At 47.7% G+C, this 23,262-nt stretch overlaps 1 protein-coding gene across 4 annotated transcripts in view; it reads left to right on the top strand.

Moving 5' to 3' along the window:
• The window catches only part of CLUH (clustered mitochondria homolog), a 2,231,193-nt gene that overhangs the window by 1,888,545 nt on the left and 319,386 nt on the right, over window positions 1-23,262 (top strand). For all 4 annotated transcript variants that reach the window (XM_069615061.1, XM_069615063.1, XM_069615062.1 and 1 more), the window contains exon 21: window positions 584-709. In XM_069615061.1, the coding sequence (XP_069471162.1) occupies window positions 584-709 (126 nt within the window). The remainder of the gene's footprint in view (window positions 1-583; window positions 710-23,262) is intronic.

Consider the following 23,262-nt stretch of genomic DNA (forward strand, 5'->3'; position numbering starts at 1 on the left):
AATTGAGCCTTTTGTCTGTAGTTACTAAGTTTAACCTAGGGTAGGACCTGCAACAGTAACAGCACTTGTCTCCTCCCTACTTTATCCTTTGTTGGCTCCAAGGCAAACACTACATTCATGGATAGCATGTGATGGAGGTACCTAGATTTGTTTTTGAGCCTGCACCGTTTACCTTTAACCAGCACCTTCATCTTTTACTTTAACAAAATATCAAGTATATTTTCATCATACCTCTCTATGGATGTTGCTTTATTCAAAGTAATACCATAACCCAGTACTCTTGTCTAACCCCTCTCATCCTGAATGTTGAATTTGACGGTTTCACCATTGCTACCACTGGTTGAACCAAGGAATATTTAAGGAAATCAGTCTGTCTAGGTTTGAGAAGGTGCTCTTACACCATGAGCATCCAGGTGGGAGTCCTGTCTTAATTGTTGGTTTGTCATCCTAAAGTTAACTTCCCTGGTTACTTTGAAATTACCATGTATCCTTTCAACATCTAGTGTTACGTTAGAAAGAGGCATTTCTGAGGGTAAATGTTGCAAGTAATAGGGTGATTAGTTGTTTATTTAATGTTTTTCAGATACATCTCGCTTTGTACAGCTTTGCTAACAGCCAACTCTCGGCAGCACTAAATCTACTTTATCGTGCTCGCTACCTCATGCTGTTGATCATCGGGGAAGACCATCCTGAGATGGCGCTTTTAGATGTAAGTGCCTCCTCACAAACAATGTGTATTTGATATCAAAGGCCAGACATGTGTGCATGTATTTATTTTGGCAGAAGTTAACATGTTGCGTTAAAAGGTCAGTCCTCAATTAAGCCACTTCATTTGAATGCTATTTTCTAAGGAATATGTTTAATTCTGTGGATTGTCTCTCACATGTAATAATATGCCAATTCTTACAGCTAGACTCAGCAAAACATCTCAATACCCACAGTGGCGAGTACGCAATAACCAACATTTCCCTCTCACTCTCAATGTCGGTGCCTAGTTGCTGTGTTGGAGACATCTGTGGATCTGTGTGGTGTTTCCTGGTGGCTGCATTTTCCATATGTCACTGCATCCAGAGGATATTTTAAAGCATGTGGAATCTATGGTAGGAATAATCATATCCATCATGAAGAACATTGCTAGGGGTAAGTAATGGAAATGGCTGGAGCTGAAAAACAAATATATTTTTCATCCTTCTGTTCTTCCAAAAATCATTATAATCAAAGGGGTCTATCATCCTTCTACCAACATCAACAAACATTTAATCAATCTTAAAATGTGTTCTACCAGTAATGGTTGAGGCCAGAGACAGAGTGAAGGAACAACAATCAGAGGCTAGAACAACTATCAAAGACAGGTAAACAAGCTATCACCAAACCGCCAAAAATCCTCATGAAATTGTCCATTAGTGAATACCAAGGTACTAGGGGGGAGCCTATGGATGACATTGATACATCGTAAAGGAATTCATATTCATCCCAGTGCATGTCCAGAGCAGATCATTACAAAAAGAGGACACGCGGTTATCAAATCGGACACGTTTTTACAATGTTTCTTTGGATAGTGGGGCTTACAGCAAATAGATATTTTCCCATGGCACCAATAATATCAATTCCTAGACATAACATCCAAGGGTGCTACCCTGTTGATTTACTGCTCAGGTGTTTTTCTGAACCCATTGCTTCAGATTTCTCTCCTACCGACAATGGTTCTGAAACTGAAGAAATCCAAGAAATTGACAAGTCTGATCAACCTTGCTTGCCCATGTTAGTGGTGGTACTCTGATCTGGTAGACATATCAAATGATCTTCACTAGATTCTGCCATGCAAGCCAGATCTTCAATCCAGAACCGCAGCAAGCATTATGAGTGGCATCTATTGGTGAACTTGGCCCTGTGGGTCCTGAGTAACCAGTACAAAAAATGTGAATCTTCCAGAAGAGTGCATGATGATATTGAAGCAAGCAAGAAGACCATCTACCAGATATAATGCATAAAAGTGGAAGAGGTTCCACCTGTGGTGCTTGGAGAGCAGTATAGAACCCAAGTCTTACCCAGAAGGAACAATAATACCTTTTCTTCTCCAGCATTGGTTCTTTCATGGATTGACACACTTGGAATATTCTCTGCCGTCAGGCTGGATATCTGCGGTAACCTTAGTGTTACATTATGTCATAAAGAAAAAACAGCTCACTTTTGTATTCATCACTGTCCTTTTGGATATATTTGGCCTCAGCCAATGGGACGTTGAGTGCCCAGCCCCACCCTGCAGGCCATCTTCAGATTCTAACTGCACGTCGTGCTGAGGAGTCCTCTAACCTTTTTCTCATGTGATTAAAACAAGTTATTTTCAATATTTCATTTGATTCAGCAGGAAACTTCAAGGTTCTTCATCCTGGTCTTCTTACTTTAACCACAGATAAGTGTCATTAAAAATGTATATGAGGGTGACACGTACAGTGTGCATGTATCGCCTTAACCACAACCATACACCATAAGATTGCGAAATGTGCTGTACTTTCAGTGCAGAAACGTTGAGAGACGGGCACAGACAACCTTGTGTGTTGGCTGAATGAGTTTAAGTACCATCCCTCCAAGGCAGAATCGTCTAAAATCCTAGCTGTCAGGGGGACTGATAAACCCCTTGCTTTTAAGATGACTAGGTCTGAGGAATGACTTCCACCCTGCTCTAAAAAGCAAAGAATAGAAAAAAGGTTTGCCGCGCGTGGAACCCGTTCATCCACGACAATATCAATGGTCACAACAAGGAAAGACCCAAAAAGACAGAGAAAAAAAACGAATGAGAGAGTTGACTGAATTTCGGCCGTACGAAAATTACGTAGGGCTGAAAATCTCGACTAAGTCTCCCATTCGTTTGCATTACAGTAAAGAAGGGCTGGGCAGGACGCGGGAGTGTCCACCGCACCCTTGTTCGCTGTAATGTTAGGGGGGGTTGCAGCGGTGTCCCCCGCTCCCATCTGAAAGTTTAAAAAGAAAAAAGGAAAAGCGGTCCCTGTGGCGCCAGCTCCCATACACGCAAGTGAAGGGAACTGGCATTGCAGAGGGATGCTGTAGACAACAGCACACAAGGAGGTATGCCACCCACATGTAAGTAAGGGGGTGATGGGGTAAGGGGATAGTCTGAAATGATCGGGAGAGAGAAAACCAAACGTTATTTTCAGTAAATTGGCTTTCTGTCTTTTCTCCTTTGAACATTTCAGCTTCGGTTTAATCACAGTAAATCCCTCAACAACACAAGAGTGGATCCGACAAAACATCACATGCGAAGCAACTGTCGACTTCAAAGCGCCCTTCACCAATGCATGCATCGGACAAGGCCTTGCCGCCAGCTGTGTCGTTCACAGTCGACTGTGACATCGACGACCAAGGCCACATCTAACAACTCGGCTGAACTCTTTAAAATCTGCAAGGAGCTTGCCAACCCTGCTGCAGTCTCTACCTCTCCTGTCCCCTCCCAGGCCCTCTGCACTGCACTGGCCTCCCACTTCATCTCTAAAACTCAGGACATCCTGTCCTCACTCTCCTATCACCTCCCCCCCTCTCTTCCCTGCTCTTCCTCTGGCCCTTCTGCAGCCACCCCTCCTCCCTCCTTCTCTGCCTTTCCCCTTTTTTCTGCTGACGAGGTTTCCAGACAAGTCCGATCTATGAAAGTCTCGTCTAAACAGATTCACCCCTGTTCCTCCAAAACTATCAAGGACCACATCGACTCCTGGCTCCTGCCCTGGCTGACTTTTGCAACCACTCCTTCGCCTCTGGAGTCTTCCCATCCCCCCTCAAGCACTCCCTTGTGCACCCTCTCCTTAAACCCTCTGCCGACCCCTCCTGTCTGGCTAACTATCGCCCAATCTCCATCACTCCCTTCCTGGGCAAGCTCCTGGAGAAACTGGCCATCTCCCAGCTTAACCTCCATGCTGAAGCTGTTGATAGTCTCCATGACCATCAATCTGGCTTCAGAGCGGCCAGAAGCACGGAAACTGCTCTCCTGAACATCCGTGAGGACCTGCTCTTGAACCTCGACTCCAACACTCCGTGTGTTCTCATTCTGCTCGATCTCTCTTCTGCCTTTGACACTGTCAACCATGCCATCCTGCTCAACCGTCTCCGTGATAACCTGGGTATCACTGGTCAGGCTCTGGCGTGGCTGACCTCTTTCCTTTCCAATTGACCCTCCCAGGTCCAACTTGGGTCCTTCCTCTCTGACATCTTTTTCTCCACCTGTGGCGTTCCCCAGGGATCTAATCTCTCTCCCTGGCTGTTCAACCAGTATCTGGCACTCCTTGCCCACCGCATCGCCGCCCTCTGCCCCAACTTTCAGTGCTATGCGGACGATACCCAGCTCATTTTCAGGCTACCCTCGGCCTCCTCCTATCCCTCCCTCATCTCTGACTGTCTGCTATCCAGGAATGGTGTGCTGCAAATGACCTCTGCCTTAATGCTAGTAAGACTGAGATCCTACTCATCGGCACACCCACTCCCTCCTTCCCTGCAGCTCTCTGGCCGGCCTCTCTTGGCCCTCTTCCTGCTCCTACCTGCAAGGCAAAAAACCTCGGGGTCATCTTCGACTCCACACTCTCCTTCTCTCCTCATATATCTGACGTCTCTAAGAAGTCACATTACCAGCTGCACCTCCTCAGAGGTATTCTTTCCTTCCTCTCCTTCCCCCAGAAGCTCACTGTCTCCCGAGCCCTGGTTCTCTCAAAGCTGGACTACTGTAACAGCCTCTATCTTAATCTGCCTGCCTCCACTCTCCGCCCTCTGCAACTCATCCAGAACAGAACTGCAAGACTTGTCCTTGGCCTCAAGCCCAGGGACCGTATCTCTCCAGGACTGAAATCTCTACACTGGCTCCCAGTGGCTGCGAGGATTAAGTTCAAAACCCTCTGCATTGTCCACAAGGCCTTCTGGGGCCTGGGGCCTAAATACCTTCAACTCTCTCTTCCTAAATATCTTCCTTCCCGAGCCCTACGCTCATCCGTCTCCAACTCCCTCAGGGTCAGCCGCTTCTCCGAAGCAACGAGCTGGGGGTAGATCTCTCTACGCGGCAGGGGCCTCCCTCTGGAACAGCCTTCCTGCCTCCCTGAAACTTGAGGAGAACCATCTCCGGTTCCGGAAGCACCTCAAAACCTTCCTCTTCACTTCTGCTTTCTCTCTCCCTCTCCCCTGCTAAATTCTTCACCTAAACTGCACTGATTCTGCAACTGGGCCACTCTCACCGACCTCTTCACTTGCACTGCCTCCCTGGCAACCCCTGCACTGCGGGACTGTCTCTGTATCCCTACAGTCCCCCCCCCCCTCCCAGCACTTGTCTGCACTTACCTTGCACTTGCCACCTGCTGGCCCTATTTATTTATTATTTTATTTCTATTCTACTTATTTGTACTGCACTCCCCCTCCTCCCCCTTCCCCTTTTTCCCTTCCCCCTACCCCTGCACTTGCGCGGTCTGAATGACACCTGGCCTAGTAGGATCGTTGTCTGTCTTCCCCTTGTTCCCACCTCCCTGCCTCGTCGCGCCTTGAAACACTTGTGTATAGGCGCGTTACAAATGCTATATCATATCATATCACATCAAGTCCCAAAGCCCTGCCGATGACACTACCACCGACGACCTAGTCTACGACAGCCTCTTCCACAAAACACAGCATATTGCTCACGACCCTGGTGAAACTCATCTACGACTCCAATTGCAGATGCTATGAAACCCTTGTCGGCCGCCTCATTGACGACGCTCAAGAAAACCTCAAAATCCACATTTGGAGTGGAATCAAGCAAAAAAACGAATAAGACAGACTTATATTGATGTAACACTGCAAAAAGAAACTGTCGTCTCAAGACTGCAAAAAAGAAAAACCCAAAGAGAAACAACCTAAAGAACATCTCTTGAAAGAAAAACCTTTTAAAGGGGGAAAAACATCCAAACAAAAGGAACTTATAATTATTAAGATCCCGCTAACATCAATCCCACTGCCATCTCAAAAGGAGGCAACACCGGATGCCAAGAAATCCCCTTCGCTGTCAACGGTCTCCTCTATCCTACCATAACAAATTTTAGAACATCAGATAGACTCTGAGTTTGAGCAAGGGTATTCACCAGTTTTTTTCAGAGGGAGATTATTCGGATCCTCCACCACCACCTAGGCAAATAGCCTCGCAATCACTGAGCCGAAAAGCTTCACAATCAGAACCAATAGAGTCATACTCTGAACCAGTGCCAGGTCTAAGGCCTGGACTCAACAAAACCTGGATATTACAAATCCACAAATACTGCTGTCACTACAGTTGTCCTCACTACAATCATGGATAGCTCAATTGGACAAGAGGCTACCACCCGCACAAGAACACGCACCACCTCGTATGCAGCAGCTGTCATCCCAGGAAGAGCCATCTTCAGTTCAGGGACAAGCAGGTAGGACAGCATAAACGTTGTGGCTAAGATAACCTTAGCCACAACATTCATGTTCACCGGTGGGAAGATCTGTCACCGCACGGTTCGACCATAAAACCAAGAAGACCATCTCCTACAAGAGCTAATTCACCATGAGCGTCTAAGTCAGGGCTACAAATGTTGTCCCTGACAATGTCCATAGAAAAGTCCTGTTGCGCTCCGGAGCAACCGCAATATTCTCTGCATAGTTCACCAGTCAGACAACCTTACTCTCCGTATAGTGAACAGGAAGGTGAGGTGCTCACAACAGATATCGAGGGAGATGTAGCAAACACTGGCTCCACTTCAAACCGTTCTCCGCCACAAGACGATTGGGACGAAGGTGACACGGATGCAGATCCGGTATAAGATGAGGCACCATAACAATCCCTTCCAGGTGAGGTGGGAGCTTTTTGGAATATGATGTCAAAAGCCTTTAAGCCGACGTATTCCTTATCTTTGATAGATCATCTCCCAGCTTGCTGGCCTCGGAATTTTTTTCAGTAGAGGGCGCTGCGCATCGACGTCCCTCGAGCCGATGTCCCTCGACGGCCTCCGTATCGGCGCCGAGGTCACCACGCGTATAAATAGACTCGCGCAGCGTCCGTTGCTCAGTTCCGTTTTTCCGCGCTTCGTTGGGCCTCGGAATATCGTTGCTCAGTTCTTCAGTCAAATATATACAATATATTCCTTGTGAATACCGATTCGTACTCGATGGCTTCCTCAACCAAACCGACGAATCCACGGTCCGGCTTCAAAAAATGTCGAGACTGTGGAAAGAAAATGTCGTTGACGGATCCTCACAGGATGTGTTTGTGGTACCTGGGAATCGAGCACCATTGTTCGGAGTGCGAAGACTGCATGTCCATGATGGCGAAAGCCTTGAAGGAGCGTAAGGGGAAGCTCGAGAGAGGTAAGGCAGTTAAAACTTCTACGAAAGTTTCCTCGGCGGAGTCGAGACATTCGTCTCCGCCATCATAAAAGACATTCTCGTTCTAGATCTCGAAGCAGTTCCCATCACACTTCGAGATCTAAGCATTCAAAAAAGAGACGTCGAAGATCCCCTTCCTTGTCTTTGTGTTCTTCCGTTTCCCCAAAAAAGGGTCTCCTGTCCCACTAAACATAGCTCTCAGGCTGAGTGGGAGGAATTCAGGAAAAAGATGCTAAGCGTCTTCGAGAAAGCGGCCTCGACCCCCTCGAAGACTGCTGAGGGTGATACCCTAGGTGAAAGACCCGAAAAATCAAAAAGCTGCGAGTCGAAGTACCCGGCGAAAGAAGCCACTCGAGAGCGTCACGAACCTTCGAGTAAAGGCGAAGTTGCGTCTTCAACGCTGCCATCGAGGATCCCTTCGACACATAGATCGACGTCGTCGACGCCGTTATTGAAGGGTTCTTCGACGCACAGGTCAGTCGAGTCGACGCCGTCTTCGACGCCGAGAAAGGACAAACCCACGGCCACCTCACAGCCAGTGGCCAGAGCCTCGAGCACGAGAATGTCGTCGACAACCTCGAGTAGAATCCCGATACTCTCGAGTTCGAGGCCTATACCACCTTTCTCGACGCCTTTTTTCGATGGCTTTGAAGCCTTTAACGTCTGCATCGACGACGTCAACGTTTTCTCAGCCAATCATGACAAATCTGGCTCCTTCTGCTCTGGAAATGGGATTTATAACATTTTCAAGACCTGACCACTCCAGGGTCTTATCTTCTATTTATGAAGAAGGGGAGGATTCAGATCAGGAAAGGCCTTTTGAGTTGCAGGGACCTGCAACTCCTGACCAAGAGGAATTTATCTCTGAGGAAGGTAGGTTGAAAGACCACCATGAAACGCTACAGGAAGCAAGTGGGTTGGACACTTCCCCAGAAGTGGAATTTGCCACACCAGACCCAGGGGAACATGCTGAAACCCCTTATAGAACCTTGATGGCAAGGATAATAGAGTTTATGGGATGGTCCACACCCTCACCTGCTTTTCAGCAAGACGACCTCACAGACATCTTGGTCAAAGGTCCACAGGAGGATCCTGTAGTGCCATTTCATGCGGCATTACAAAGGAGAATATTGGCAAACTGGGAAACACCTGAGGTTATCCCGGCAATTAACAAGAAACTATCAGCTAAATATCGGGTGTCTTCTGCTGACCCTGAATATTTATCCAAACAGCCAACTCCGGAGAGTCTGGTTGTTCAGGCAGCTACTTCAGCAGGTAGTAAATCGGCTTACCCTACTGTTCCACAGGACAGGGATGATAAGAGATATGACTCTATGGCCAAAAATGTATTTTCCGCATGTAGCATGGCATTGAAATCCATCAATGCTACTTGTACGCTCTCAAGGTTCAGCCACACACTTTGGGAGTGTGCTTCATCAGTGGCTGACTGCCTCCCGGAGGGAGAAGAAAGGGAAGCGTTTCTCAACATCATTAAGGATGGTAAGGACGCAATGTGCAAATCCCTTCAGACCGTCATCGATTCTGCTGATAATATCCGCAGGGCCATGGTGGCAAGTACAACAACCAGGAGATTTGCTTGGTTTTGAAAGTCTGGTTTTGCTCCAGATGTGCAAAGCAGACTCTTGAATATGCCCTTTGACGGCTCTTCTGTGTTTGGTAAGAAGGCGGACGACAATTTAGAAAAACTACAAACATCAAAGGCGCAGCAAAATCCTTAGGAGCTGCAATCCGTCAGACACCATATCGCCCCTCAGGAACCTCTTGGAGAGGTAAGTCCTTTCGCTTCTATTCCGCATTCGGAAAGGGCAGAGGACAGCCGGTTCAAAAGGGTCGGAAGAAACTCACCCTAGGTGGACGGGATAAAAACACAAAAGCCGCAGCAGCAGCAGGTGCCTCTTTACCCTCAGCATCTGCATCAGCCGCCTCCAAACCGCTTGGAGTACTCTCTTCACAAAACACCAGTAGGGGGCAGGTTAACTCAACATCTGACAGAATGGCAGGCTATTACGTCAGATGCTTAGGCATTGTAAACAGTTGCCCAAGGTTACTGCCTGCCTTTTCTACGCATCCCTCAGAGTCATCCACCGGGGAACAGCTCTCTGAGAGTTCCAGATCCGCCCCTCTTGCAGGAAATTGTAGACCTGCTAGAGAAAGGTGCCATAGAACCGGTACCTGTAGCGTAGAGGAACAAGGGCTGTCCTCCCCCCCCCCCCCTACTTTCTCATACCGAAGAAAGACGAAGGACTGAGACCGATCTTGGACTTACGAGAATTGAACAAGTTCCTCAGGAAGGACAAGTTCAAGATGGTAACTCTCTCTCAGATCCTTCAGGTCCTCCAGCTCCAGGTCTGGCTGGTATCTCTGGACCTCCGCAATGCTTATTTCCATGTGCCAATCCATCTCAAACACAGGAAATACCTGAGGTTCGCAATTGGCGGCTCTCATTATCAATTTCGAGTTCTGCCATTTGGGCTGACCTCCGCCCCGAGGGTCTTCACCAAGCTAATGTCAGTAGTGGCGGCAAGTCTAAGGAGGGAAGGGATCCACGTCTACCCCTACCTGGACGATTGGCTGATCAGAGCTGTATCTTCAGAACAAGCTCAGATCCAGCTAGATTATATCTGCCACTTCCTTCACAAACTGGGCTTCTCCCTCAATTTAAAGAAGTCACAGATGATACCATCACAGAGACTCCAGTTCATTGGAGCGGTCCTGGACACTTCCCAGGGAAAAGCCTCGCCACCAGAGGTGAGGGCTCAAGATATTCTGCAGATGGTCACCAAGTTTCAAAATGCCCAACGTCTCCCAGCCTTCGACTTTTTGAGGTTGCTAGTCCTCATGGCATCCTGCATCTTCCTTGTGCCAGAGGCTCGCATGAGAATGAGATCTCTTCAGTGGGCACTGAGGACTCAGTGGTCGCAATTCTCAGGGAGAATGACAGACCTCCTTCAGATTCCGGACAAGGTGGCTCGAGACCTTCAGTGGTGGGCATGCCAGAAAAACATCTTGAAGGGGGAACTGTTTTGGCAACCATGACCGGAGATAACAGTAGTCACAGATGCCTCACTCACGGGGTGGGGCGCACATACCAATGACTTGACCATCAGCGGTCGTTGGTCTCCATCGGAGTCCAGACTACATATCAACCTGGTGGAGCTGAGAGAAATCAGACTAGCGCTGAAAGCTTTTCTGCCATCTGTACAAGGGAAAAATGGCCTGATAATGACGGACAACAAAGTGGCCATGCATTACCTCATCAAAAAAGTAGGCGTAGGATCACTACCACTGTGCAGAGAGGCAATGCAGCTCTGGTTTTGGGCAATCCAAGAAGGAATCTCTCTATCGGCAGTCCACCTAGCCGGAGAGAAGAACTTGACGGCGGACGCTCTGAGCAGGCAGGGCACAGTCTCCCACGAGTGGGAACTGGCTCAGGAAGTCCTTCAGGAGATCTTCGCCCTTTGGGGAACCCCTCAAGTGGATCTGTTTGCCACCAGTACCAACAGAAAGTGTGATCTCTTTTGTTCAAGGGAATTTCCCCCGAGAGGAGCTCTAGGGGACACGTTCGTAGTGGACTGGGAGTTTCCACTCCTGTACGTGTTTCCACCAGTCCCTGTCATTCCTCAAATGATCAGGAGGTTGAGAAGATTCCGGAGAACCATGATCCTAATTGCCCCAGACTGGGCCAGGAGAAAGTGGTACCCGGACCTTCTGGACAAGTCCATCTGCCCTCCAATTCGTCTTCCACTCAAGGAGAATCTTCTCTCACAGAAGGGAGGTCAGGTTCTCCATCCAGACATCAGAACCCTCAACCTTCATGCCTGGCTTCTGAAAGGTTGAGATACAAGGATTGAGACCTCCCTGATGACGTCATGGAAGTGTTGCTTTCGGCCAGAAGGCCAGCAACAAAGTCTTTATACCGCTGCCGTTGGAACAAGTTTTGCAGCTGGTTTAGAGAAGAGAGTATCGACCCCTTTTCATGTGGTACACCAACGGTGTTATCCTTTCTACTCTACTTGGCAAATTCAGGCCTTCAAGTTGGCATTATCAAGGGCTATCTCGCACCGCTATCGATCTTCAAGCGCACTGTGGAGGAACCCTAGTATTTCAAGTTACCCTTAGTAATACAATTTCTAAAGGGATTAACTAATGTCTACCCTCCAAAACCTTTCCAGGTTCCTTTATGCGACTTAAATTTAGTCTTAAATTTCCTGATGGGTACTCCTTTCGAACCACTCCACTCTTGTTCGCTAAGATTTCTCACCCTTAAAACTGTCTTATTAGTGGCTTTAACATCTGCTAGAAGGGTGAGCGAATTACAAGCTCTATCTTGTAAACCCCCTCATACAATTTTTCATAAAGACAAGGTTGTCCTACAGGTGAAGCCTAATTTCCTCCCAAAGGTGGTTTCTGAATTCCACATCACTCAGAAAATTACTTTACCTTCATTCTATCCGCCTCCCCATCCGGGGAAAGAGGAAGAAAGGCTACATAGGCTGGACCCAAGGCGGGCTTTAAGCTTTTACACCAGCAGACTTGGTAGGATTAGGCAAGCAGACCAACTGTTCGTGGGTTACTCAGGGCACAAGTTGGGACTACCGATAACAAAACAAACCATTTTCAGATGGATTATTTTGGCCATCCTGGAATGTTACAAACTGGCAGGGAAAGAGCCTCCTCAAAATCTTAGGGCTCATTCAACCAGGGGTATCGCAGCTTCCTCGGCCCTCCAAAGAGGGGTTCCGGTTCGAGACATATGTGCGGCTGCCACATGGTCGTCTGCACATACCTTCACAAGATTTTACAACTTGGATTCCTCCTCCAGTCAAGAGACTAGGTTTGGCAAAGCCATATTACATTTGGTTCATTCCTAAAAGGAAACATGGCGTTTTACTCCCACCTCCAATTGCACACCACTGCTATGGGAGTCTTATCAAAGATAAGGAATACGTCGGAGGACACAATCCCTTCGAAGAACAAGTTACTTCTTACCTTGTAACGTTCTTTCGATGGGATGTTCCTCTGACGTATTCCTCATCGCCCCTCCCATCCATCCCCGCAGTAATACTTCCCTTGTGGTTGCAGCTTACGCTCCTTCAAGGTCAATAACCAATTCATATAAAACAACTGTTAACATCAAAACGGAACTGAGCAACGGACGCTGCGCGAGTCTATTTATACACGTGGTGACGTCGGCGCCGATACGGAGGCCGTCGAGGGACGTCGACGCGCAGCGCCCTCTACTGAAAAAATTTCTGAGGCCAGCAAGCTGGGAGATGATCTATCAAAGATAAGGGATACGTCGGAGGAACATCCCATCGGTAGAACGTTAGAAGGTACGAAGTAACTTGTTCTTTCGCTCCGGTCTAATGCACAAACAACGCTAGTCGCTCATGTCTCTTCCTATCTTCGACCATGTATGGGAGGAGGGTCTCCCCCTCATGAAAAAAACATTCTCCAAGATGGCACTCAAAGGCAGGTTAGAAAAGAAATGTAAGGCGCCAGATATTTTGCCAAAATGCTTAAAGGGATAGTGCTATCAAAAATGTTATTGATTAAAATGATGGCCCATAATCAAAAATATATATAAAAAATATTTATAAACGAAATTCCTATGTAAAGTTTTGAGCAAATGACGCTCAAACAAAAAAATGTCAAGCACTAGGAGGCATCCATTTTGTGAAATGGATGAGCCTCCTGTGCTTGTTAATTTCTGCCCTTGCAGCACTAATGAAGCAAAAGCTAGCCAGCTGTAATACACAAAAGCTACCAGCAGGTGGCTTTTGCTTCATTATTGCCAGAGAGCAGAGGTTAACACAACCTGCTGCCGGTAAGTGCTTTAAATCTAATTCTTTTTTGAAAGCACTGCAACATAAATGCTGTGATTTTCTTTCTAACTTAGAAAGAAAACTGCAGCATTTATAACGTATGTATCTTTGCTGTGGCTTCAGCTTTGAGTATCCTGGGCTCCCCCAGATCGGGGAAGCCCAGGAGACTCAAAGCTGAAGCTGCCGCAGTCAGAAATAAAACTTTGTTGTATTTAAAAATGCTGCGGTTTTCTTTCTGTTTCCCAGAGCCCGAGAAACGTAGAAAGAAAACTGCAGCCTTTACTGTGGAGGCTTTCGCTTTGAGTCTCCTGGACTCCCGAGTCATATCTGAGATGGGGTGCGGTACCATGTATACTGATGAATGATTGGCTCTTTAGGGCGGCCACGGAAAAAGAGGCAAAGAGCGCAATCCACTACACGGTGCAAGCCCTCAAACAGCTAACATTTGCCATCAATTACAAGAAGTCTTACATGAAGCCCTCCAACACTTTAATCTTCTTGGGGTGCACATCAACACCAATGGGGGCTTGGCACGCCTGTCACAGAAATGGACAGAGGTGATCCCCTGCCTCCTAACCATGTTCCAGCCAGGACACAGCCTAACAGTATGAAAATGCATTTCAAAGAAGGTAGCATGCGCTCCTCTCCAGAAAGAACATGGCATGATAACCTGTTCTGAGATGAGAGTTTGCAGCACACGCTTTTTGCTCACTGTACCTTTCACAGATGGGAAATTTCCATTTGCATATCAGTCTTTGTCCCGCCCACATGGGCAGTCATATGAAAATGCATGCGGTTACTGTGATGTTGGAAATGTTTTTGGAGGATCAGGGCATCCCCGTCCTTGTCCTACCACTGCCACGTATTTGTTTTTTGTATGTTTTCTGCACAGGAGTCCAGTTTGGACCCCTGGCAGTGCAGCTCCTCATATTTTCCTTTTGGTGAGCAAGACCCATGGGATACCTTTATGGCAACCATGGGTAGTGTGATGAATCTGATGATGTCTTTACTCCTTTTTCTGGGGTAGGCTCTTCTCATGTGGCCAGAGGATGCCAGCTGCTACCTGATCGTGACCCTTGGGTCAGCTATATGAGGGAGGACCACATGGGGGAGGCGACCCTCGGGGCGATAATAAGGCATTTTCTGAAATGGTCACATACCCCTATTGCCTTTTAGGGATGTTCCTTATGCTTTGATGGCATATTGTGGCACTCTCCCTGAACCTCTAAATCGACTTTAAGTATTCCACAATACCCCCTAAAGACTAGGTTATTAACAACTGAGATGAGGAAGAAGCGGGATCAGTAATGATTAATCCCAATGAAGTTCAATGTCCCCTTACTCACCATCACATCAGAAAGAATACATTTGAGTCGAGAAAGAGACAGGAGTCATGATCACGCCCCACGAGAACCATGAGCAGCGGTCTTGTCGCTGTGAAAAGACCATGACCCTGACATGGTTTAAAACCATGCCAGAAAGAGGAGCTGGTCGTTATCCAGTTCACTGTAGATTAAGGTACCGCCGTTGGCGCAAGAGTCGAGACAGCTACGAGGCGCGAGAGGGCAGACCAGTTAGCAATGCGCTTTGGAGAAGCTTGCTGGATGCGAAGCGGAACATGAGGAAGCAAATCATACTTCCTAAAAGCTGCAGAGGCTGGGATGCTGCCCAGAGTGCAGACGCTTACCGAAGACGCCGACCGCAACAAGGTGAGCCGCAGGAGAAATTCCTGACTTGGAGTCAGGAACACTGAGAAGCCGTAGATGGAAAGTCGGTGAGCCCCCAGGGAAAGGGTTGGTATGCCAAAGCACTGTCGGGCAGTGTCACAAAGGCCCTGCACAGTAGGACTGGGGTCTGGGACCCTCAACACAAACTTGGGGAAGACCTAGGAGGGGAAAAAAGAGAGAGGGGGGCATTGTATGTTGAGCCATGATGAAAAGGTCCACTGAATAATTGTAAAACAAGCTGATTGTACAGTTGAAAATGACCGCACATACATTAATGATAATATGAGCAGATGAGAAGTACTAATATCCAGTGTTGAAAATAAATGCACACAAGTCCTGGCAGGAGAGTACACCAAACGTAGTCCAGTATGTGTGATAAACTGCTGTAGAAAGAAGCCTAAGGAAGAATCACACATGTGAGACTGCAAGCTGTTGTAAATTCGGAATAACCTGACGGGGGGAGTATATCAGGTTACCTGCGAGTCTGAGACCTGCACCCAATTTGTGCAACAGGAAAAGCACAATTCTAAGGAGGACTCATAGCCTTTGGATTGTAACCTGCTTTTGATTGGGGAAGTGCGCCATTTCCCTGGGAGTCGAATGCAGTATCCAAAGGAGAGAGAGAGATCCTTTTCAACTTTAAGAAACTTGGGTTATTCTTAGTTTTGAACTTTTTGGTAGTGGTAAAAGGAACCTGGGGAAGGGAGCCATCCCCTGGAACTGTGAACATTAGAAATGTTTTGGTTTGGGGTTATACGTTTTGTGTTGGATTGGAACATTTGCACGCTTTTAAAAACAAGAGACAATATCCTTTGCACCTTAGAATTTGTTTTAGAGTGTGAGGGCCAGAATAGGATTTCGGACACAAGACGTATTCTTACTTTGAGACATCTTGACAAAGGACAGACCTATTAGTTTTGGGTAAGGTAGGGAAACCCCTCCTAGATTAGGGATCGTGAGGTGTTTTCCACCCCTCTTTTCATATAATAAAGATCTGTAACCAAAACAATGAGTCCTCTGTGTTCACGTCTCATTCCTGAATCCTCCCAGTAAGGAATGCACCCCTGTACTCTGAGCATTTGTTTTTGGGCTTCGGTGTGTTGCCCACAAAGCATGGTATGGGCAGGTGGCAGCGACATGCTGACTTGACAGTGGATCCCAGTGCCTCCATTTTTGGGACACCCATGCTCTGCCATAGGAATCAATGGATTCCTGAACAAAGGCAAGGTGGCTACTGAAGCCTCTTGGTTTCTTTTGCCTTCCCCCCTTAAGTACTGAGAAGCCTTGGCTCTGGGCTGTTGGGTGGAAGGATCATATATGGCCCTGGGCGCTGCTCGTGCCAAAATATCTGGAGCCTTCCCAGGGACTGGTTTTTGTGGGTACACCCTTGTGGTGGGACCTGAATGAATGGCGAGAGGAGTCCAATCACATCCTGTGTTGTGGGTGTCTGGTTTTGGTTGTGTGACACAATGTCTGTGGTCTGCCTGAGCCAGCCCTGACTGAAAATGGAATTAATGCAGTGTGTGCTCTGAAAGGCTGGGAGTTGCCTCCCATACACATTCACTGTTTTGGGTGTCTGATTTTTGGTGAATGGCCTGAATGCATGTGAGCCTGATTGGATGCTCCCTGATAAATGCACTGGTGTGAGATTGGCTGAGCAAGGCTCAGCTTGCGTAAATGGGAAGTTGTTTGTATATCAAGGAACCCCACACTTGTCTCCTGGTCGGAACCTGTAGCCAGAAGAAGAAACCTGGAGCATTCTGAAGCTTGTATCCTGAATCCATCTGCGGCTACAACTCTTTAAGAAATCCAAAGGCTGCTTTGCTGATTTGAGGACTGAACTCGAGAGGACCTAGAAAGGCGACCTCTTTCTGTAGCTAAGAGGGGACATCATGCAACTACATCTTATCACCTGAAGTGTCCTGGTAGCCAGTCCTGTGTGCCTGCCATCCTGGAGAGGTATGTTCGTTGGCCCTGAAGAAGAGTGCCCAGACATCTTGAGCCCAAGAAGTCTACCAGCGTCGTCCATTGTTCAGGGGCTGTCCGTGACCAGAAGAAAGCCAAATTGTTGCATATCACCCAGAAGAGGAGGGTACCCTGGCACAGTGCTGCCTAACGCCCGGAGGTTGCGAAGTTCCAACAAACTTTAAGGGATACTGCAACCATGACATCTTTCCACTTTTCCTTGGCTGCAGTAGTCCAGAGTCGTGGTGACCACCAGTGTGTTTACCGCCATTCCAAACTGGTGGGTTTACCGCCATTCCAAACTGGTGGGTTTACCGCCATTCCAAACCGAAGATTGATTCCTGAGGGTCCAGACTTGGTGGAGGTCTACAGAGCAGTCCATTGCTCTGGTCCACCTCACCAGAAGCCATCCTGTCATCTGTGTTGTGGCTGCAGCACTGAAGAACTGAACTGTGCCAGTCCACAAACTGGAGAAGCCCGACATCTACTTCTGCCGCTGCACCCACCGAAGGTCATCCATGGAAACCAAAGAACTTATCTTCACCTCTGAAGCCTTGTCGGGGCCACATCAAGTTTAATCATAGGACATCCACAGCCGGCATAACAACCCAACCAAGGAGACCACCGCGATAGACCTTCATTGTTGCCTTTCTGACAAAGATTGGTTCCCTTCTCCTGCTATTCACCGACGTCCCATCGACTCATTGTTCCCGAGGGTGTCCGTCCTCGAGGGGCATCGTCGAGTAAGACCAAGAAACTACACCAATTTGCCTCCCAAGGCACCCAAGGTACTGTGACGAGGAAGAGCATCTTCATCCTCTGGGTTCATCCATGGGCCCCAGATTCATCTTGGATCCTGTTCTCCTGTGGCTTATCAGGCACTTTGGGGTGGGTGGGAACTGTAGAAACAAAAGCAGACACTTACTGAAAATATAAGGGCTGGGCGGTAATATACAAAGTAAAGTACAACTAACTTTTTCTTACAGGTTGCCCTTGCACAGTATTGCATTTTCACAGTAAAGAAAGGCTTTCTGCTAACGTTCTAAGTATTAACTGCATTTCTACATCAATGTCTGTGGTTAAACATTGCTTAATAACTTAATGCTTTTTAATAACTGTCAGCAGTTGGTGCATTATAATTGAATAAGAGTAACTGTTGTACCACATAAAACTGTATACATTGAGTTGACTATTTGATTAGATTTCGGAATACAAAGTGAGTCTTATTTATTTATATATGTCCACTTGAATTATTTAACCCGTATGTTAGTTAATAAGGGTAGCACCTAACATATTGTGTAGACATTGCTTTGTGGGGCTCGGGTATTCACTCTATCTAAGAACAAGCCTGCATTACCTCATGCGAGTCTGAGTTTTGGCTGCTCGCCCATGTTTACCAATTGAGAGCCTTAGCTGGGGTGCCTCTGTGCCTCTACCCAACCATATAGTGGGTAGTTGTACATATATCCCTTCCAGTCTTTACAGTTACTGGGCACAATGTCATTGTGAATTCCAATCATTCCTCACTGCAGGCTTTGTATGGGACCGCTACAGGAATTTCTACCAGACTCATGTTCGCAAACAAGCGGCACATGGAGTGACAAGGTGAAAGTCACAACACACCTTGCGCACCAGCTACAGTGGTGGGCAAATCCTGCTCACATAACCAAAGAATGCCTCTACATGACATCCCATTCCAGTAGACGTTGATAACCGACACGTCCTTGAGAGGATGGGGGCCCATGTGGGCAACTTATCCATAAAAGGCCAATGGAGTGCAGAAGTCAGCCCTGCATATAAATGTCCTGGAATTAAAGGCAGTGTTCCGAGAACTTTGTTCCTTCCAGCCAATACTCAAAGTGATGAGCATGTTAACAGACATCACCACCACCATGTACTACATACAGAAGCAAGGATGTATCTGATCCAGTATATTGTTGTGAGGCACAGGCATTGTGGCATTGGGCAAACGGCAGGGGCCTAACGTTACAAGCCTTCCATCTGCCACATCCTCTTCCCCAGAGACTCCATAATTTTCCATGCACAGCATTAGGTTTAATCTGCCCTCAGGCCAGTAGTGGGTGTCTAGAAAATGGGCACAAGTCTATGCACTCTGAGATGCAACAAATAGAGGTTTGCTCAGTGCCTAAAGTGAGAACTTGAAAGGTTCAGTCTTGTTTATTTTGCTTGGGAAAGTATGTTGGGATGAGCTTCCTAAACTCTGAATCACAGTCCACTGGTTAGTTTGATTTTTTCCTTTATGGTCCACCAACTTTATTTCCCCCAGTGAGTGAATTTCCAGAGCCCACTAGAGATGTTACTCAGTGTGTTTTCCGACATGAGTACACCAAAGTAACCTTGTATTATATTCCCAAAGCAGGTCTCCTGTTTTGAGAAAGGAACAGAGGCTTGTTTCCTGGTGGTCACTGTTAAAATGACACCTTGGTGATTCCAAGATGGCCGTCGGACCGTGGGGGCGCGCAACCTAGTGCTCCGTCTTGTGCCACAATATAAGGTGAACTAAGAAGCAAAATAACAGTGATACGGATCAAATTTCTCTCCTCCACGAACCGCTAAGGTGATTGTGCAGATAACATGTGCAGATTACATTTTCCTGCCGCCTCTGACACTGCACCAACGTGGAAGCTGAGCAGACCGCGTTTCGCAGCAGAAGCGAGAGGGATATATATGATATAGGTCCTGCCGGGTGAACAGGAGGTATACCAGCAGAGGATTTCATAACCCGGGAAAGGAAAAGTGAAGCGAAGAAGCTCTGAGGCAACGAAGAGCATGGCAAAGGAATTGGGCGCGAAGTTGCAGATGTAGTAACCCGAACGGCATACAGCACAGCGACCTGTGCGAAAGGACGCCGTAACGACTACCACCCTGAAGGGATCTAAGAGGACGAGGCGGCAGTCATCCCGACAAGAAAGCAGGAGGCCACTAGACAGAGGTAAGCACAAACATTACCCCCGACACAGAAGATGAGAAAGACCCCCTGGGATTGCCACAGGATGGACGCGGTAGGCAAAATGGAGGGCAGGAGAACGTGGGAAAGTGCAGCGACAAGGGACTGCGTGGAGGACTGGTAACTGCAGCAAGGAGGGCAAGATAAAAGCATTGGGGAACAGTGAAAACAGTGAAGTAGACCGGGAACGCTGCATTCCAATTCAAAGGCTTAGAACGTATCATTTAAACTTGCTGCACCGCGTTGTGAAAGCTGCTTGTTTATCTGCATGAATACACGCACAGAGTTAGGAGTATAGAGAATAACAGTTCCAAGGACACTGGGCAGAGGGGCAAAACAACAAGGGCTGTAAAGCACAACAGAGTCACGGAGGTCACTGCTGATCTTCTATGCAGTAAACTGGCACATCCCGACGTTAGAATTAATGACTACTAAAACCCCGTCCCTCGAAGACAATCCAAGGTTGTGCTTGCCACGCTGGGCGAAAACAGAAAGCACGTAGTCACCCCTGATCCACAGAGGATCACAGATACGTTCTGGAAGAGGGGTAGGGGAAGACTTCGCAAGGCAGCTAACAGAGTAATCGCAGCCCATTTTCAGCTTTGAAAAGAAGGGGAGAAACTGTTTGTGGACACTGAGGGAAGGGATTGGGTATATGGACTTCAAGCCACAAATTACGAATCCCACCGTAAATTCACTAGATACTGGTCGTCCACGGCCTTGAAAACAAACAGAGGAGGCCCACACATACTAAGGGTGAAGCAGACCCGCATCTCCAGTGAAAACTGAATCATAAGAACAGTTCTCATATGCCAGGGGCAAAACCACATAGTACCCCAGCAAGAGCTAAAAGGGTAACAAGCTTACAAGGAAGACCTGCTGGAACGTTGCTGGAGACAACAAGAAAGCACTCAGACACGGCGCTTGAGCAACAAGTAGAGAGCGGAGACACAAAACTGAGAAGGCACTGAGTAAGGAAGAACTACAAGACTGTCTGAGAGGAATGGAAACAAGGATGGTGGATTCACTCCAGGACCAATTTGGGAAAATGAAGGAGGAGCTCAAGACATCAGTACAAGAAGTCAGAAAGGAAATAAACGATCTTGGGAAAAGAGTGGACGTGACAGAGGACGGATTATCCGAAGTGTCTGAGGAACTAAAACAAAACAGCGTGCTACTCAAATTAATGGCTAGAGCCACCCACAATCTAGAGATTCAAACAGAGGACCTAGAGAATCGCTCTCTAGACGGTCCAACATCAGAGTCAAGGGTCTGATGGAAACGGTCCTAGATCATGACATAAAGGACACCATACAGCAATGCTTTAGTAGCCTCCTGAAAGGAACACAACCGGAGGACATAGGAATCGATCAAGTGCACAGGGTGGGCCCTGTTGTGTAGTACGCATTAGTTGTGAGCATGCGCGAGCCTCGTTCCGGCTCGCGCATGCGCGTTTTGAATAAAGGAGGTCCCAGAGAGGCAGTTGCCGCTGGGACCCCGTACCAGCAACACGCGTCCCGTGTTTCTCTTCAGTGTGCATGCGTGTGGGGCCCGGGGGGCTCACGAGGCAACAAACACTGGCGACGAGGTACCGTGAGGCGGGGGAATGCAGCATTGCTCCGGCAGCATTCCATGTCGGAGAAAGTGTTTCTTTCCCCACGTGGTTACGGACCCGACGCAGTCGGCCGGTGGCCATTTTGAACACGCGGATCACAGCGGTTGCGGCCCACACGGGTGCTTGTGCGCCGTCCGTGATCTACCTTCAGAAAAATAATTTTTGGACACTCCATGGCCCTTTATGGACTAAGGGCCGTGGCTACTACCTTTTGAAGAGGCTGAGGGCACACCAAGTGTGCTGAAAGACTACCTGCAGCATACAGGCCCCAGCATCAAGCTGATCAACCAGATCCTGGATTCATCTCTCAGCAATGGGAAGGTCAGTGAGATACTTATTTGGGAAGACCCCTCTTTCATACCCTCACACCAATCACCGCAATGGGTGAACAGGATGGAGAGGATGGTGCCCCTATGCCAGTACCACGCAGGCTCAACAGCCCTGGCACCCGTGCCTGAATTCGACACATCAGGCCCTCCATCAAAACTGGGGTCGAAATGGCTGCTGTGGGTGTTAGGCAGAATCCTGTGCAGTGCCCTTAGGGACCACTACATACAAGTAAGACTACAGGTGGCAATACAAGTTTTACCTTTGGTACAAGCCTGTACTGCTATGTCAGAGTGGTAGCAGTGGCAGAGCAGCCAGGCTTATCTCAAGAGTATATGAGCAGTAGCAGAGATTACACAAAGGGACCACAATTACTGTGACTCAAGCAAACACGGACTCAAGTTTTCAGGTAAAAAATATAAGTACATTTATTGTTAAACCATTCGTTATAAACTTCTATTAAACACAAATAAAAACCACACGCTAAATATACTACAACTAACCAATTCACTTTGAACAGTAAGTCTCAAGGTAAGTACCCTGTGTTGAATGAACCGGTGTTACGAACAAAACATGTTACTGTGAATACGATTGCGATCACTTTTTGACAGTTCGGTCTACCGAATAAATGCGCATCCGTGACATGAAATGCTCCCGGGGCAAAAACACACTTAGCACCTGAGATGCCCAGAGGGAGTTGGAGGCAAAAAATCACAGGCAATATTTTGGTTAGGCAGGCAGAATCAAGAAACACTCAGAGACAGGAGTTCAAAAGTCAAAGGGCCGGAGCCAGGGTCGAAAGACACCGGGGACTGTTGCCGAAGATCACGCAGACAGACAGTTCACGATTCAACGTAGCCAAAAGTACTTTGATATTGTCAATGTTCGGAAGCGAAAGTTATAAGAAGGAGGGAAGACAAGGGCAAGCCTTGGAAATGAAGAGAAGGGATTCACCCAGTTTCCTCAAGTAGAACACAGTACCTTGTTCCAATGGTGCAGCTGGTGCCCTGGCAGTTGTTCCTGTTGGTTTCCTGCAGACCCACGATTCCTGGAGCTTCGTTGTGAAGGAGGACCTCTGAAGGGGGTCTGCACCACACAGGGATGAAGCCGGCAGCAGCGACGAGGAATAAAAGGTGAGCTCCTTAAAAACAGGAGTGGCTCTTCAGGTGGCTGTCCGGACCACTACAGCAGCGTGCAGGGATTTCGACCAAGGAAGAGGATCCTCTAGCTGTGGAAGATGAGGTGGTTATCCTCACCAAGCTCAAGGGAAGAAGACTCCGGACTGGATCTTCTCTGAGTCGTCGAAGGGAAGATAGCTCAGGACTGCAGCAGAGCTTCACCGGGACGGGGTAGTTGCAGCAGCCGTCGTTCTCTCCACTTCTCTTCGGTTCCTTGTAGTTACATTGGTGACTCTCTGACTTCTAGTCCAAGAGACCTGCTTTTTAT

The sequence above is a fragment of the Ambystoma mexicanum genome, chromosome 9 (genome assembly GCF_040938575.1).
Source record: "Ambystoma mexicanum isolate Mex_15411 chromosome 9, UKY_AmexF1_1, whole genome shotgun sequence".
NCBI classification, from domain to species: domain Eukaryota; kingdom Metazoa; phylum Chordata; class Amphibia; order Caudata; family Ambystomatidae; genus Ambystoma; species Ambystoma mexicanum.